The following is a 15,774-nucleotide window of genomic DNA, read 5'->3' as shown; positions in this document are numbered from 1 at the left end:
TAATTGTGGTATTGCTGGTGGGCATGTTGTATTGGCTGTGTGATAAAAAGCTATTTGTAGGGCCTATTAGTATAAGGCTCGTACTCAATTCATGATAAAATGATTCAAAAATGCATTCCACTGTAAAAACAAAACAAAAAAATAGCAGTATACAGTGCACTCAGGGTATTGAAAGTGCTAAAAAGGAGGATAGTCAAATGTGCTTTTTTTAGATGTGAATTTGCCCCTTTTGCATTTTCAATGCAGTCACTGCACAGTAGGCGGAATGCAACACCAAACAGCCAGTAGCATGACGGTGGAAACAAATACTATTTTAGGGTGCTCTAAGGTGCAATTAAAAATGCTTGGAGCTAATAAATGAAAGATGATGGTCCAAATAAAATAAGCACTTTTTGAGGAGGCTGACCAAACATCCACTCTGTGTATATTGAAAGCAGTAGGACTTGAAGAGAACTGCACTGACAACCCAGACCTCAAAATGTAAAGATTAAATAGCCCAGTGCCTAGCTAAAGGTTTGCTTTTTCTTCAGGGTGGTTGCAGATATCTGAGTGGAGGGAAATCGACCCTCTCCCCAACCAAGCCCCATCTGCAATAGATGTTATCATGATGGTCTTCTAATCTGCAGGATGGAGGTGGGTCCCCTGCATGGGGGTGTGGTAACTTCAGGCGATGTTATCTAACCACTTCAACAGCTAGTCAGTGTCTGAGAAATGGAAATGTTCCATAGAGGGCGCTGCCGAAAACTAGGCCTGGGTGGCAAACTCCGCTCCGTTCGCTGAGTTTTTCCCGTCTCGCCAACATTAAGTTGGCGAGGGAGGAAAATCCAACGCTAGACCCCCTCCCAGCGAGATTTCTCAATGCGGCCGATCGCTGATGGTTGCGACCGCTTGCGTTGAGAAACCTTCCGTTTGTGCTGAGGAAGCTGACGCTTGAGTAGAACATCTATTTGAGCAGCAGAAAGATGCAGCGTCCTCTTGCGCTGCACTTGGTGCCATTCGCACTGGAATTTCCCAGCGCGGGACAAACACCCTGTGCTAAAAATCAGCACAAACGGCACGACCTATACTCTTTGCCCCTTGCGAAACTCCGCATAGTGCAGCAGAGGTTTTTGGTTTAAGCGGAACTCTGCCCAGGCCTACCGAAATGTGTATAATTTTTGTTTTTTTAATGTTCAGCAGTGTTTTGCTGCTGTATACGGGTACTGTGCAATGTTTTGATTTTCCAACCGAGTATCTTTGAAAGAACTCGGCAGCATATCCCATGTCATCTTTTTCTTTTTACTTCACGTGCTCGCTCTCTGAGGGCTCATAATGAAGGCGCCTCAATATCCTTTGAATTTGCTTCTACTGGGATTTAAAATGTCAGGCGCCACACTGCATCTTTCTCCACATACACTTTCTGCGAAAGGGAGTGTCCTAGCTCCCGCCATCATGCCTACTGCTCTCTTGTGGAGCGGCTCTGCGTGGCGCCTCGTTTGTCAGCAGTCGCGCTGCACACGCTCGCTTAATTACAGCTCTTCCTTTCATCTGCTGCTGAGAATCTTCCAACTGTGCGTGTAGGAAAAGGGCAAGAGCAGTTAATCCAATAAAACTAGTGAGAACATGAAAGAAGGCTTTTCCCCGTATCAGTGCCAGACTTCCTCCACGTTTAGAGAGGTGCTGAGAACAGTGACTTGCTCAACAGTTCAGTCAGTTTTTTTTTTCTCCACAATAGTGTATAGAATTTTTTGAGAATACAGAAAAGCAATGTAAAAATGCATACTAGAACTATACCAAAGGCCTAATCTGGTGTAAGGATGCCAAACACAGTGAATGATGACAATAATAATCGATCAAATGTACAAGTGAGGGATTGAGCAGAAAGTGCTATAAGGCCTATACCGACCAGCATAACATTTAAATTTCAAAACTTTCACAATAATCTAAGAACAGTTCTTCATCTTCCCTCACTTAAGTGTCTGGGTCTCCAGTCATAGGAGTGCATTCAGTACATTTTCACTACCTTGGTAAGCTGTCTCCAGCCTCTAACTTGAGCCATCCTTAAACAGTAGATATTCAACAAGCATTGGCAAAGCCAGTAGGTCCCGCCTAAGAGCTATAGACTTTGCCAATATGTTTTAGCCATGTTGTACACCAACATGGCTGCTGTTTAGCATGGCTAAAAGTTAGTGACGTAAAGGAGAATGGAGTGGAGTAGACTGGAGTGTTATGGAGTGGCGTGGAGAGTCGTAGAGTGGTGTGCAGTGAAGTGAAGTGGAGTGTCCTAAAGTGACGTTGAGAGTAGTGGCATAGAATGCTGTGGAGTTTCGTGAAGGGAGTAGGGTATTGTAAAGTGGAAGGGCGTAGAGTGGAGTATTGTATTGTAATTGCATTTGTATAGCGCTTACTACCCCTGATGAGGTGTCGAAGCCCTTTTTTCGGTGAGTAGCACGCTACTCCAGGACCCATAGAGGATTAGTGTTGAATTAGTATAGTGAAACATGCAAGTACATTTTAAGTGGTGGATAGGTTAGTCAGTTATTTGGATTCGGAAGGATAGCAGAAGGATAGAAGAGGAAAAAAGGTTTGTATTTAAATAGCGCTTGTTACCCCTGATGGGGTGTTGAAGCGCGCTACTCCGGAAACCCATAAAGGATTAGTGGTGAATTAGTATGGTGAAATATTAAAGTAATTTGAGTGGTGGATATTAGTCAGTTATTTGGAGTGCGAAGGATAGCGGAGGGAGAGAAGGGGAAGAAAGTTTTGCATTCATATAGCACGTTACCCCTGATGGGTGTTGAAGCGCTCTTATGGCGAGTAGCACGCTACTACGGAACCCGTAAAGGATTAGTGTTCAAAGTTAGTATAGTGAAATATGAAGTAATTTGAGTGGTGAATATGTTATTCAGTTATTTAGATAGAGAAGGGTAGGTGGCGGGATAGAAGAGGGAAAGAGGTTTGTATTTATATAGCGCTTGCTACCCCTGATGGGGTTTTGAAGCGTTTTTTGGGCGAGTAGCACGCTCCTCAGGAACCCATAAGGATTAGTGTTGAATTAGTGGTAGAAAAGCGAAAAAAGGTTTGCATTTACATAGCGCTTGTTACCCTGATGGGGTGTTGAAAGACTTTTTTTTTTTTTTAGGTCGTAGCAGTAGGAGGAGGCTTTTGGATGAGTAAAAAGTAGAGTATCGTAGAGTTGAGTGGCATAGAGCGGAGAGGCGTGTCGTAGAATGGACTGACATAGAGTGTAGTCGAGTGGCAGAGAGGAGTCTTGTAGAGGGTGTTGCATAGAGTGGAGCAGAATGTTGTAGAGTGCCATAGAGCGGAGTAGATTGCCGTGGACCAGTGTGGCAAGAATGGGGTAGTGTATTGGAGTGGACTGGGATGGAGTGGAGTGGAGTGGAGTGTTGTAAAGTAGCATAGAGAGGAGTAGTGGACTAGAGTGGAGTAGTGTGTCGTAGAATAGAGTGTAGTAAAGTGCCAATCCGTGGCATCGAGGGAGTTGTGTAGAGTGTCCTAGAGTGGAGTAAAGGGTTGTAGAGTGGCGTGGAGTGTCGTAGAGTGGATTAGAGTTCTCTAGAGTGAAGTGGCATAAAGAACAGCAGGACAAAGTAGATTGGCGTAAAGTATATTGGTTTTGAGTAAAGTGGTGTAGAGTGCAGTCACGTAGAGTGGAGTGGTATCAAAGAGAGTGGTGCAGAGTAGAGTACAGTGGAGTAACACAGAGGAAATTGCAGTGGCATAAAGTGGAGTGGAGCAGTGTGAGGTAAAGTGGTTTAGAGTGCAGTGGCGTAGAGAAGATTGTTTCAGAAGAGAGTGAAGTGGCATAGACTGGAGTGTAGTGGCATAGAGTGCATTGGCATTGAGTGGCGTAGGGTGGTGCAGAGTGCAGAGTAGAGTGGTGTTGAGAACAGTGGCGTAGAGTACAGTGGTGCAGAGCAGAATAGAGTGGCATAGAGTGTGGTGGTGTAAAGCACAATGTTGTAGATTGGCATAGAGTGCAGTGGTGTAGAGTAGAGTGTTGTAGAGTATAGTGGCTTTGAGTGCAGTGGTGCAGAAGCAGTTTGCGTAGAGTGCAGTGGTGTAGAGTGTGTTGGTTTTGAATAAAATGTTGTAGAGTAGAGTGTTTTGAAGTAGCGTGCCGTGGTTTAGAGCAGAGTGGCATAGAGTGCCACTATGTAGATTTAAGTGGCATGGATTATTTTACCGTCATCGCCCCACTCTTCTTGGTTTCCCTCTGATTTTCTTCTTGAGCATATAGAATCCCAAACAATCCCTGTCCAGTTGGCATACAGGGACGATTTACTCGTTGAATCTGCCTCTTGGGCAAAGGTTCAGGGAGCATCTTTGAAGATCTGCAAAGCGGCTACCTGGGAACCACCCTCTGCTTTCACAAAGCATTATCTGGTACAAGTTGATGAGATTGTGACATGTGGATTTGTATCTACTGTTCTTCCTGCTATTGTGAAATATACATAAAGTTTCCTAAATACATGTTTTCTTTTTATCACTGCAACTAATAGTCTGGAACCTGTTTTTCATGATGTGAATATTAGGTTCAGCTGGGCTAAAGGATATTCTCCACAGTGTGATGATTTGAGCAATGGGGCTTCATAGAACAAGAAATGGGACGAAGAATTGGTGGCTAAATTTACATTGGGTGATTCCATTATTCCCCATTCCATTCACCCTCTCCCAATTAGGACTTATCCTACAATTTAGCCCTACCACACACAATCGATCTAGCGGTCCTCGGGGCTCTACCCTGTATCTGGATGTACTTCCCAGGGTGGTATCAGTTTTTTTTTTTTTTTTAAGAAGAAACCTTTATTACACATTAAAGAGATACAAACAAGGGCCTACAACCACAAGGGCCGGCCGCTAGAAAGCTCGGGAGCCAGCAAGGCAACTCCATACATTCAAATGAGTCAGAAGCAAGAGCTCCCGAAAGTTCGAAAGCACATATAACAGGGCGCGGCCATAGTCCAAGGGCAATCGAAAAGGACGGTTTCATATTTTCTAAAAAAAAAAAAAAAAGGAAAAAAAAAAACAACAATAACACACAAACAAGGCAATGAGAGTCCGAAATAGCAGCGTGCGCTTCCCAGGACGGGGGAAGATCCACATTATCTAGAATAACTCTTGACAGGAGGTGGTAGTGGGAGGCGGCGGAGAAGAGGACAAAGCATGCACAATTACGTAGAATGTGCGGCTAGGGGGACAAAGCGACGTCGACCTCTCGTGGCAGAGGCGGAGCGCAGATAGTCCCACGATAGGAATTCCATGGACCCCACACCTTAGTCCACCTCCCAGGCTTGCCTCTCGCCACATACATCGTCTTCTCCCTGAACATACACCAATCCATATTCTCCTTCCATACCGAAATCGTAGGCGGCCTCGGGGAACCCCACAACTGTGTGATATTGCGCTTAGCCACCATGTACCCCAAAGTCACCCACTGTGTCTGCGCCGCATTATAGTCATTTGGTTCCCAGACATTCAGCAAACACCTCCTGGCCTCTGGTAACAAAGCGACATGCGTGACTTCCTCCATTACAGTATGTACCCCGTTCCAAAATCGTACAACCTCCGAACATTCCCATAGGATATGAAGAAAGGTACCCAACAAGCCACAGCCACGCTTACACAGTCCATCCCTCGAATAACCCATACGTATCAAACCAGGCCCTGTGACATACACTCTATGGAGTATCTTCAGCTGCACAAATCTAAGGCGGGCCGGGATCGCCACCTCTTTCGGGGAGGCCACCCCTGATACCCAATCCTCATCGTCCAGTTCCAATCCGTCGGCCATCCACGCCTCCCGCAGATGGGTCAGCAAGTCCGTACGATCATTAATAAGTTTTTTATAGATCAGGGAAATAGTGCTGTCGGGCACATAGCCGTCTAACACCCTATCTTCCAACGGGGAATATTCTGGGATAGCAGCGACATCCGGAAAAACCGAACACAGCGCATGGTGGACCTGTGCATATCGAAAGTACTCCCTATCATTTAATTTGTATTCAGTTTTGAGCATTTCAAACGTTTTAAAGGACCCTTTCGCCCAGAGGTCACCCACCTTACTTATACCAATCATATCCCATTTCTCAAATCCTTTCGTTTTCCACAGACAACCCAAACGCTGGGAAGCATACAACGGCGTCGCTCGAGTCAAGCGATCCCTCCACCTCATCGCAGCATTCGCCGCATGCCACACGCGTACCGCAACTTGCGTTGGTCCTGTCAACCGTGCATCCGGAGTCGCCGAATACAGTGCCCTGTTGTAATCCCCGCCCGGAAGTAATAACTTATCCATCTCGAAGGCCGGATTCAAAGCAGGACCGTATATCCCGTGGTTCACCGCCGCCAATTGAGACGCCCAATAGTATCTTTTAATATCGGGGAGGGCAACACCCCCATCATACCAAGGGAGTGTCAACTTGGCGAGAGCGATCCTCGGTCGCCCGTCCTAAAACAGTTGGCGCTGAAGACCCTCCACCTCACGGAAGTAACGGGCCGGCACGACATCCAGCGTATTTTGTAAAGCGTACAAAAAACGAGGCAGCGACATCATTTTAAACAATGCCGCCCGTCCGAGCGGCGAGAGCGGAGGCCGTCGCCACCTCGCGACGTCGGCCTTCAATCGCTGGAGTGGAGGGAGAAGGTTTCGCTCATAGCGGACCGCAGGGTCCAGTGATATGAAGATCCCCAAATATTTGAACCCCAATGTAGCAATCTGAATAGGGCACCCCCGCGGCAAGAGGGGACGAGAGGACGTAAACACATGACTTGGCCCAGTTGATAACCAGGCCAGAATTACGACCGAAGGAATTCAATACGTCCACCAATACAATTAGCGACTGTCGAGGAGAGGTGAGATACAGAAGGATGTCATCCGCATAAAGGGAGACACGGTCCTCAAATTCCGGCGTCCATCTAATGCCCCGCAACGACGGCTCCCAACGCAACCAGGCAGCGAGAGGCTCTAAAGAAAGTGCGAAGAGGAGGTGCGACAATGGACAGCCCTGCCGCGTTCCTCTCCCCAGCGCGAAGGGAGCCGACGCCCTACCATTCACCACAACCTGCGCCAATGGGTCAGCGTATAGCAATTTTACCCACCCAATGAATTCAGGGCCAAACCCGAATTTCGCTAACGCAGCCCAAATATACGGCCACTCTAAAGTATCGAACGCCATGGTAGCATCCAAAGACGCCAAGATGGCCGGCTCACGCATAAACTCCGCTCTAGCAAGCACGCCATGCAACCGCCTCAGGTACAGGGCGGTATTACGATGAGGTATAAAACCGGACTAGTCCTGATGAATCAAGTCGCCCACGACCCGAACCAGACGATTGGCCAACACCTTAGCCAGAATTTTGGGTTCCGCGTTCAACAACGAGATAGGCCTGTAGGAGGCACAGCAGTCTCGCGACTTCCCCTCTTTATGTATCACAACTATGGTGGCGAGACGTTGGTCAAGGGGGAGGGAGCACGCCGCCCGTGCAGCGAGGAACATGTCACGGAGATATGGTGCTATCTTATCTGGACGCAACTTATATAGTTCAATGGGGAGACCATTGGGACCCATGGCCTTACCAGAAGCGATCGAGCGAATGGCCAGAGCAATCTCATCCGGCGACAACTTCGCCTCCATCAATATGCTATCGGCCTCCGAGAGGGACGGCAATGCAATATCTCTAAGTAACAGATGAGAGTCCTCCTCCGAGCACCCAGAGACCGGAGAGTATACCCCACGGAAGTAATCCACAAAGCAGTCAACAATTTTTACCGGGTCAGTCACACACACGCCATCCACTCTCTCCACAACCGGCACCACTCTACTCGCTCTCTCCTTCCTGTCCAACCAAGCAATCAACTTTCCGGCCTTATCTCCCACATCATACAGTCGTCCTTGTTGCTCTCTACTCATCCTTTTAGCAGCATCCGTGACCAGCGCTCTATAATCTGACTGTTTAAGGCTGAGAACGTGCAATTTCTCATCCGTGACACCCCGCTCCAAATCCCCCTCCATCTCAGCTATGTCAGTTTCCAGGCGGACCACCTCTTCCCTCCCGCACCTCCTAGCATGGGAAATAAGAGACAAGGCATGCCCCCGGATCACCGTTTTATAACCTTCCCATAGGGAGACAGCAGACGACACTGACCCTTCATTATCTTTGAAGTAGTGATCAATGGACTTAACCAGTTCAGCGCGAACATTAGGGTTACGTAAATACCAGGGGTTAATTGGCGCTACTCTTCCCTCTGCCCCAGGAACAACCTCCATCTGCAACATAGAGGGGAATGGTCAGAAATACCTCGGGCCAAATGACGCACCTCCCCGATCATTCCAGCCTGGAACGCTGGCATAAGTATATAATCAAGTCTCGAGAGACTCCCGTGGGCCCCCGAGTGGAAGGTGTATTGTGCCTGTCCCGGGTGCATCAGTCTCCAGAAATCTATAAGTCCTAAAGTATCTAGAAAGCCACCCAGCCATGCCTGGGCTCTAGGGAGATCCCTGGGGGGTGACGGTCCTCCATACCGGATACAACAGCGTTAAAATCACCCCCTAACACCAGAACCCCCCCAGGGAGTCCCAGGACCAAACGCCCCAAATCCGCAAATGTAGCCGCCTGCAATCCCGGTGGCACATAAACAGCAACGAGCGAAACAGCTCTACCCTCCCATCTCCCCACCAATGCTGCATATCGCCCTCTATCATCGTGGAGCACCTCATCCACCTCCAACGGGAGAGAGGCCCTGACCAAGATACCCACTCCCCTAGAGCCAGAAGTGAAACCAGAGTGAACAGCAAGGCGATAGCCCCGCCTATTCAGGGCATGGAAGGAGTTCCCAATCAGATGTGTCTCCTGCAGGAAAACAATGTCGGGCGAGATCCGTTTCAAAAACTGCAACACCACCCCGCGCTTGATCCTATCCCCCAGTCCGTTCACATTCCACGAAAGTATTCTCAATCCCTTACCCCCCACCCAGCTCCCGTGCATGATGCCCACATCCCGGAGAACACAACCAGAACAAATCAGCAGCTAACCTCACATTGCCTTGTGAAACAAACAAACATTCCCAACTCCCCCCCTCCCCACCAACCTTCCCGTTACAACTCCCCCCACCCTGCACCCCTGCGTGAGCCCATGTAGCCCCCCCAACTTGCAGTGTGCCTGTCGCCCTAACATTAACTATGCTACAAAAAGAAAACCCCAGAGGAGGAAAGAGCCTCACTGAGCACCCCACAACCCCCGGGCATTGAAGGATAAGGCGCTGAATAGAAACACCAAACCAAAATATGGAAGTGCCATCACAATAGTCAGTCACCGGGAACCAAAAGTCTACTCCTGTCCAGCCGCGCCCGCTCCGTTCCCCTCGGTCTGTCCCTCTCGACGTCGTTGCTGAGGCAGGGTATCAAGCCAATCTCCAACCTCCTCCGGCCGATCAAAGAAGTGCGTCCGATCCTCAAACTCAACCCGCAACCTGGCCGGAAAGAGCATCGCATATTTCAGGTCCATGTCTCTGTCGCCGTTTGACACCCATGAACTCCTGTCGCTGCTTTTGGACCAATTGTGTGAAGTCCGGGTAGAAACTTATATGAGTGTTCTCGAACTTCGTCGGCCCACTCACCCTCGAGGCCTGCAGTATAGCGTCCCTGTCCCTGAAATGAAAAATTCTGGCGATGATGGGCCGTGGGGGAGCGCCCGGTTTAGGCTTACCACCCGGAACTCTATGGGCCCGCTCAACCGCAAAGAATTTACTCAAGTCTTTGGGTGCGAGATGGTTGATCACAAGGTCTTCCACAAAGAGGTCAGCAGCAGGGACCTCCGATTTCTCCGGCACCCCGATTATGCGCACATTATTCCGCCGAGCCCTACTTTCAAAATCCTCCAATCGACCGACAGACAAAGCAGTGGACGTCCGCAGATTACGGACCTCGGCTTGCAGGTCAGACACGTCCGTTACCAGACTCGACGTCGTCAGACCCAAGGATTTGACCTTTTCATTCGTTTGTGAAAGGTCCGCTCTGACTAGTTTAACGTCGATCAAAACTGTGTCCAATTTATGGGCCAATGTATCGAATCGCTGGCCGACCGCCGCTTTCATCTCTTCGATGGCACCCATGACGTCCTGCAATGTTAACTCCGTTGACGATCCCGGGCCATCCTTGGATCTCTCCGGCGACTTATGCGGGCCACCAGGGGAACCTCTCGACTGGGTATAGCGGTCCATGTTGTTAGCTTGGGTATGAGCTCCCCGCCTAGTCGTCCTGGATTTTTGCTTATCTCCGTCCAATCTAGCCGCCATTGTCTGATGATCGTCAAGGGTGTCGGCCACCAACACGATGAGCGAGCACCGGAGAACCAATCTAGGAAGCCTCGGAGACCCCAAAGGGTAGTCCCAGCTAGTGTCCAAGAGCAGGCAGGTTACCCAATCGTCCCACTATAAATGTGTGATGACAATCCAAGGCCCCTCAGGTTCAGCGAGGAGACCCGAAACCGAAAGTGAAAGTAGGGGGTGCGCACCGGCCCAAGTCCTGCATGCCGTTGTTGTTCACTTTCTGCCCGGGCACCACGCCAACTCGAGTCCGGGGCAAGGTCCGGAGTAGGCCGCCAACTTGGAGTCGATACTATTCCGGCTCCTGATGTCCGATTTGAATTTGGACAGCAGGTATCACCTCCACTTAGGTTCGCCCGTAGAAGCCCGTCGATAGAATCAGGATAAATTCAGGAAAGACGTGGGAGGTTGTGGAGGCCCTCGGGAGCCCTGTGCCTACGCGGCCATCTTGGTTGCGCGCTAGGCTCCTCCCTCCGGTGGTATCAGTTTTGATTTGGACATGGGATTGCCTGTCTGTGAAGTCAGACGCACCGTTCACACTGTAATGAGTGGAACAAGGAATTACGGACTCAAAGTAATGAATTTACCTAATGTAATTTAGTAATTTTATTGCTGCATCAGATGGTTCCATGACGGAGCAGGGATTTTGTCTTCTGCTAAAGAGATAATTCCCACCTGTCTTTGTTGTATAGAAATAAAATGAACGTCTTCTCTCCAAGACCAAACTGGTAGTCAGGAGAGGAATAAGAAGTCCAAACATTGGTCACCATCAGCAGAATGGAAGTGCCTGACAACACATTGAGAACACAAAATATAATGCGAGGATGTGAGTCGGGCAATGGTGGGATTGGGTGGGTTGAGGATCTCCCCTTAGTTAAAAAGGAAAAAAGTGTCCACAATTATCAGTTATTTTTTGGCCTCTTGAGCCCTTATTATGAGTGGCCCAGTAAATGGGTCCAATTTTCTCCATCCCTGGAGTTATTGAGACCGTGGATACCAATAACTCCCAGGGTGGGGAAAATCCAGCACAGTGCGAGTTAGATTTCGAGGGTCCCATAGAAATGATGAATAGCCAGGACAATAGTTAATTCCGAGTTGGATTCTTCTGCTACTTCCTCATTTTGGGCTTGCCTTTCATCCCGAATGCTGACTGTATTTAGCAGCAGAAATCTCTGGGTGAAATTAAGAGATGTCATACGTGTGATGGAGCAGCAATCCAAATGCAATCCAGATTTACCAGAATTCAGTTTGCACACAGCGAACACAAGAACGCATGGCTACTGTTTGAAACAAGATGAACTGTTGCTGGGATCTTTTGGTGGACGAAGTCTTATAGACTACAAATGGGAACATGTTAAATTTTTTTCTTATGCCCTGAAGAAGTCCCAATATGTAGGGGACGAAATGCATTGACTGTGTCCATGTCCATATTGTGCATGACAAGACGAAAATAAAGAATGAACTTTTAAACATAACCATATATTTGTCCATGGTATCTTGACCAACGAATTGGATCTCTACAAAATCTGGATTACTTTTTTTCAGCTATAACCAACCAAATCAGCTGATTGATTTCTTTATACAAGTTGGACTGATGTGACTAATTAGGACTCCTGCACTACAATTTTTTTTTGTATACTTTGTTTTTTCATGGTTATAAAAAATATTTCTTTCTTTTAGACAGTATTTTACAGAGTGCCTCTCTTTTGTTATGTTGTATAATTATTAAATTAGGGTATTGTCGGTATGGTTAGCCCTGGAAGCGGAGCACCTGTTCTTTGGGAACGATTTAGTGTGCGGTGACTTATGCCACAACCTAAGCTAAGATTTTGATGTGTTTTTATAGATGCATGGTGTGTGCTGCCAAATGCTAGGGTTGCTGAATACCAAGGCGGCATAGTCTTTAATACATCTTACCACCCTACACTTCCTATTGCTTTATCTCGCTCTTCTGGGTTCTTTCTCCCTCCCTGTTGCCTGTTCCCTTGCCTTTGGTCTTGAGTTCGTGCCCACCTCCTGCAACCACATGCCTCCTATCCATCCGATCCAGAGCTTGTCTTTGGACTGCAGAGCACTTGTTCAGCATGGGTGGGGCTAGTTGTCCCTGTAGAGATTGACTCGGGCTCCTCAGTAGCTAAACTGAAATCATTTATAAGTGCACTTTTATTTCCTGTAATGGCCGCAAAGATAGAATAAACTACAAGCTTGAATTATACATAACGGAAAAATGGTGGTAACCAATGTTTTCTCCTTCCCCCACAGATTGTTATGCTAAAGAATGAAATCTTTCACTGTAAAACATCTGGAATATTCATGCGCCTGGCCGCAGGGGGCCTGATTGCAGACAACGTCATTCACTCCAACGCAGAGGCTGGCGTGGATATTCGGAAAGGCGCAAACCCTCTGATACTGGTAATTTCTTATGTATATTCATTTTAAACAAGTTCAAACAAAAGATAAATTCTTAATTAGCCTTTTGCTAGTCGATCAAGGCCTTAGTAGTCAAAGTGACTCAAAAATAAGCTCAGCATTTGGTGATCTGTGCCTCTTTCTCCCCAAATTAAGATGTGTGAAAATAGCAGCAGATAGCTCTCTTCCTTGGATAAAATCGCTGGCTCCAACCTGACATTACCTTTCTGTTCTAAGGTCCGCTGAGTCGACTCAAGCATACACCTCCACCCTGGGATCTGTGTCACTTGGCAGGCCTGCACGCTGTAACTTCTATGTTGGTGTTTTTTGTTGTTTTTTAAAAATGTTTTTTTGCTGCAAGCAGGCAGGGTCTGTGGGCCTCTATCTGAACATTTAATGCGAAGGGCCCCCCACACCACTGGGGTTGCGGGGCCTTGCCCTACACCCATGCTTTTGTCTTGAGGGTCCTCACTGCTAGTAATCGTTAGCAGTTCTTAACCACTCAATATTTAAATCACCCTTAAATCACCCTGGCTTTAAATAGCACACGCCGTTTTTAGTAGTGTTCCTCTCTAGTTGGTATATTGTGTTTTTTAGCTTTTCATAGAAAACGAAAATAACCTTTACCTGGACTAATTAGTTATAATTGTTGTGAGTCTTCACTTCTGAGTGTGCAGCAGCCTGAGAGGTTGCATTAGCAGGAATGCTGTGATAAAATAATTAAGAAACACAGGTTCCAAAAAAAAGTTGATTCATGAAGATGACTGCATACGTGCACATACCAATGAGAGATAAATGCATGAACAAAAAGCCCCATTAAAGAGGAATTCCACGGGAGTGTTTTTCGTTTAAATAGGTCCGCCCTGTCCATGAGGCCTCCAAGTCTTTTTAAGCCTGGCTTGGCAGCACAGCAGTTGATATACCTTATGTGATCACCAGAAAAACATATTTAAGAATCTCTACAGAGATAGGGTCTTAGGCTCCACTCCTATGTTAATCTTCCTCTCCACAAGCTTTAATTCATCAGAAGGTGTGTGTTTCCACTGAAGGAGTGCCTATTATTCCTTTTTAGGTCTCACTTATGCAGCGTTTGCGCTGTCTCTCGGAGCTTTGCTGTATTCAGGTGTGGACTTTGGGCTCTGCCCATTTTCCGCCCATTTTTTCAATTGACTCCTGTTACTGTTATTTGTAAATGGTTGCTTTTTGATTTGACAATAGTCTTAGTAGTCCCTTCTTAGTACCCCCTTTTCTCCTGTTGTAACCTCCCATGAGGTCTATCCCTGTTACGTGTGTTGTTACTCTAGATGTTTTAATTACAGCCTGTGAGCACTATTTTCTTAAATCACTTTCTCATGCCTGCTGTTGTAGGCCGTACATGCTCTTCTCCAACGTTCACTTAATCTCCGTACCCTTCCCAGAACAACACCTTCCGCCCGTCGTCCTTTGTGTAAAGAGCACAAGTGCTCGATGTTTTCAGTTGCCCTGAGCTCTGCTGTCAGGCACCCGCTTATTCCCCGTTTTTGTTTTGAGTTCATGGGGGAGGGTCAATTTGGAAATTCTCTAAATGAAAACGTTTTGCGGTGGATGGCTTTACAATGTTTTTGCTTTTATGCAAGCTTTGTGTACCTAATAACACACAATTGGGAATAGGCTTCCTCAATATATCGGCGAGGGTTAGTAAAAGATCCATAAAAGGAACAAATGCTTGCAAAGGAGTCCATAGCGCTGAAAACGTGGTGGTCATCTTTGAAACTAACACACACCACGTTTCATGAAGTCTTTCTTGAATTCTTTCCCTTCTAGTGTAGGACGTGTTTATACGCTAGCTGCCACTATGTTCTACTGTGCTATGCTACCAGCTGATCCCCTCACATCACTGCGAATATGCCTTTCTCTTGTGCCGTAAGAGCTGGAACAAAGTTTTATTCTGTAGTGATTTCAGTCACAAACAGTTGGCTGCAGAATAGGCCTGCCCCGTAATTTTCCCATATCTATCGGTCACTATAGTTACGTATATGTGAATCACCCTTGTATTTCGTGCTCCAATCTCATGCACATTGCCCTCATCTGTCCTGTGTATTACCACCTCGTGTCTCCAGTGTGTCATGGCATATTTACTTAGTTGCAGCTTGTGACTTCTGAAAGTGATGGGGCGAAAAGTAATGGTAACTTCCACCTGGACAGAAAAGCTAGTGACACCTACTCACCCAATAGGGTGTCTGACTTCTTGCTGAATGACATTCTCCACATTCACGAGGCAGGCAAATAAATGCTCATATGGTGTACATTAGCACAAACACAACAGCATAACTCAAAAGTGGTGGAGGCAGGGTCTGCTAAATGAAATGGTTCTGTACACTACTATGAGGCAATCGTGTCAAACCTTGTAGGAAATTGTTAGCCCATTCTGTAAAACAGCAAAATAAGCTGCTGTAATTAAAAAAAGAAACCATGCATTTCAAACCATTAACACATAATTGCCAGTATAATTAAAAACAAATCATCACGATTTTTGTTTTAAGATGTACATGACTCTATATTAAGATTTAAAGGTGCTGGCCTATCAATCAATCAATCAAGGCTTTTGTAGAGCGCACTACATACCCGTGAGGGTCTCAAGGTGCTGGGGGGGGAACGCTGCTACTGTTCGAAGAGCCAGGTCTTGAGGAATCTCCTGAAGGTTAGGAGGTCTTCAGTGTGTCGCAGGCGGATGGGGAGGGTGTACCATGTCTTGGCGGCGAGGTGGGAGAATGATCTGCTGCCGGCGGTCACTCTTCGGATGCGGGGGACGTTAGCGAGGGCGCGGTCTGCAGAGCGGAGTTGGCGGGTGGGGGTGTAGAAGCTGAGGCGGCTGTTGAGGTACGCTGGTCCGGTGTTGTGGAGTGCCTTGTGTGCGTGGGTGAGGAGCTTGAGGGTTATCCTCTTGTTGATGGGGAGCCAGTGCAGAGCTCTCATGTGGGGAGTGATATTGCTGTGGCGAGGGATGTCGAGGATCAGGCGTGCAGAGGCTTTCTGGATGCGTTGGAGCCGTTTCAGGA

The 15,774-nt window shown here is 47.3% G+C and overlaps 1 protein-coding gene across 1 annotated transcript in view; it reads left to right on the top strand.

The window, feature by feature from the left end:
• FBXO10 (F-box protein 10) overlaps window positions 1-15,774 on the top strand; it is a 555,020-nt gene that overhangs the window by 319,961 nt on the left and 219,285 nt on the right. The window contains exon 4 of the mRNA XM_085636503.1: window positions 12,590-12,739. Coding sequence (XP_085492629.1) covers window positions 12,590-12,739 — 150 coding nt within the window. The remainder of the gene's footprint in view (window positions 1-12,589; window positions 12,740-15,774) is intronic.

Source organism: Triturus cristatus, chromosome 2_1 (assembly GCF_964204655.1).
Source record: "Triturus cristatus chromosome 2_1, aTriCri1.1, whole genome shotgun sequence".
In the NCBI taxonomy this organism is placed as follows: domain Eukaryota; kingdom Metazoa; phylum Chordata; class Amphibia; order Caudata; family Salamandridae; genus Triturus; species Triturus cristatus.
The sequence above is the reverse complement of the archived record's forward strand: the minus strand, read 5'-3'. Positions and strand labels throughout refer to the sequence as shown.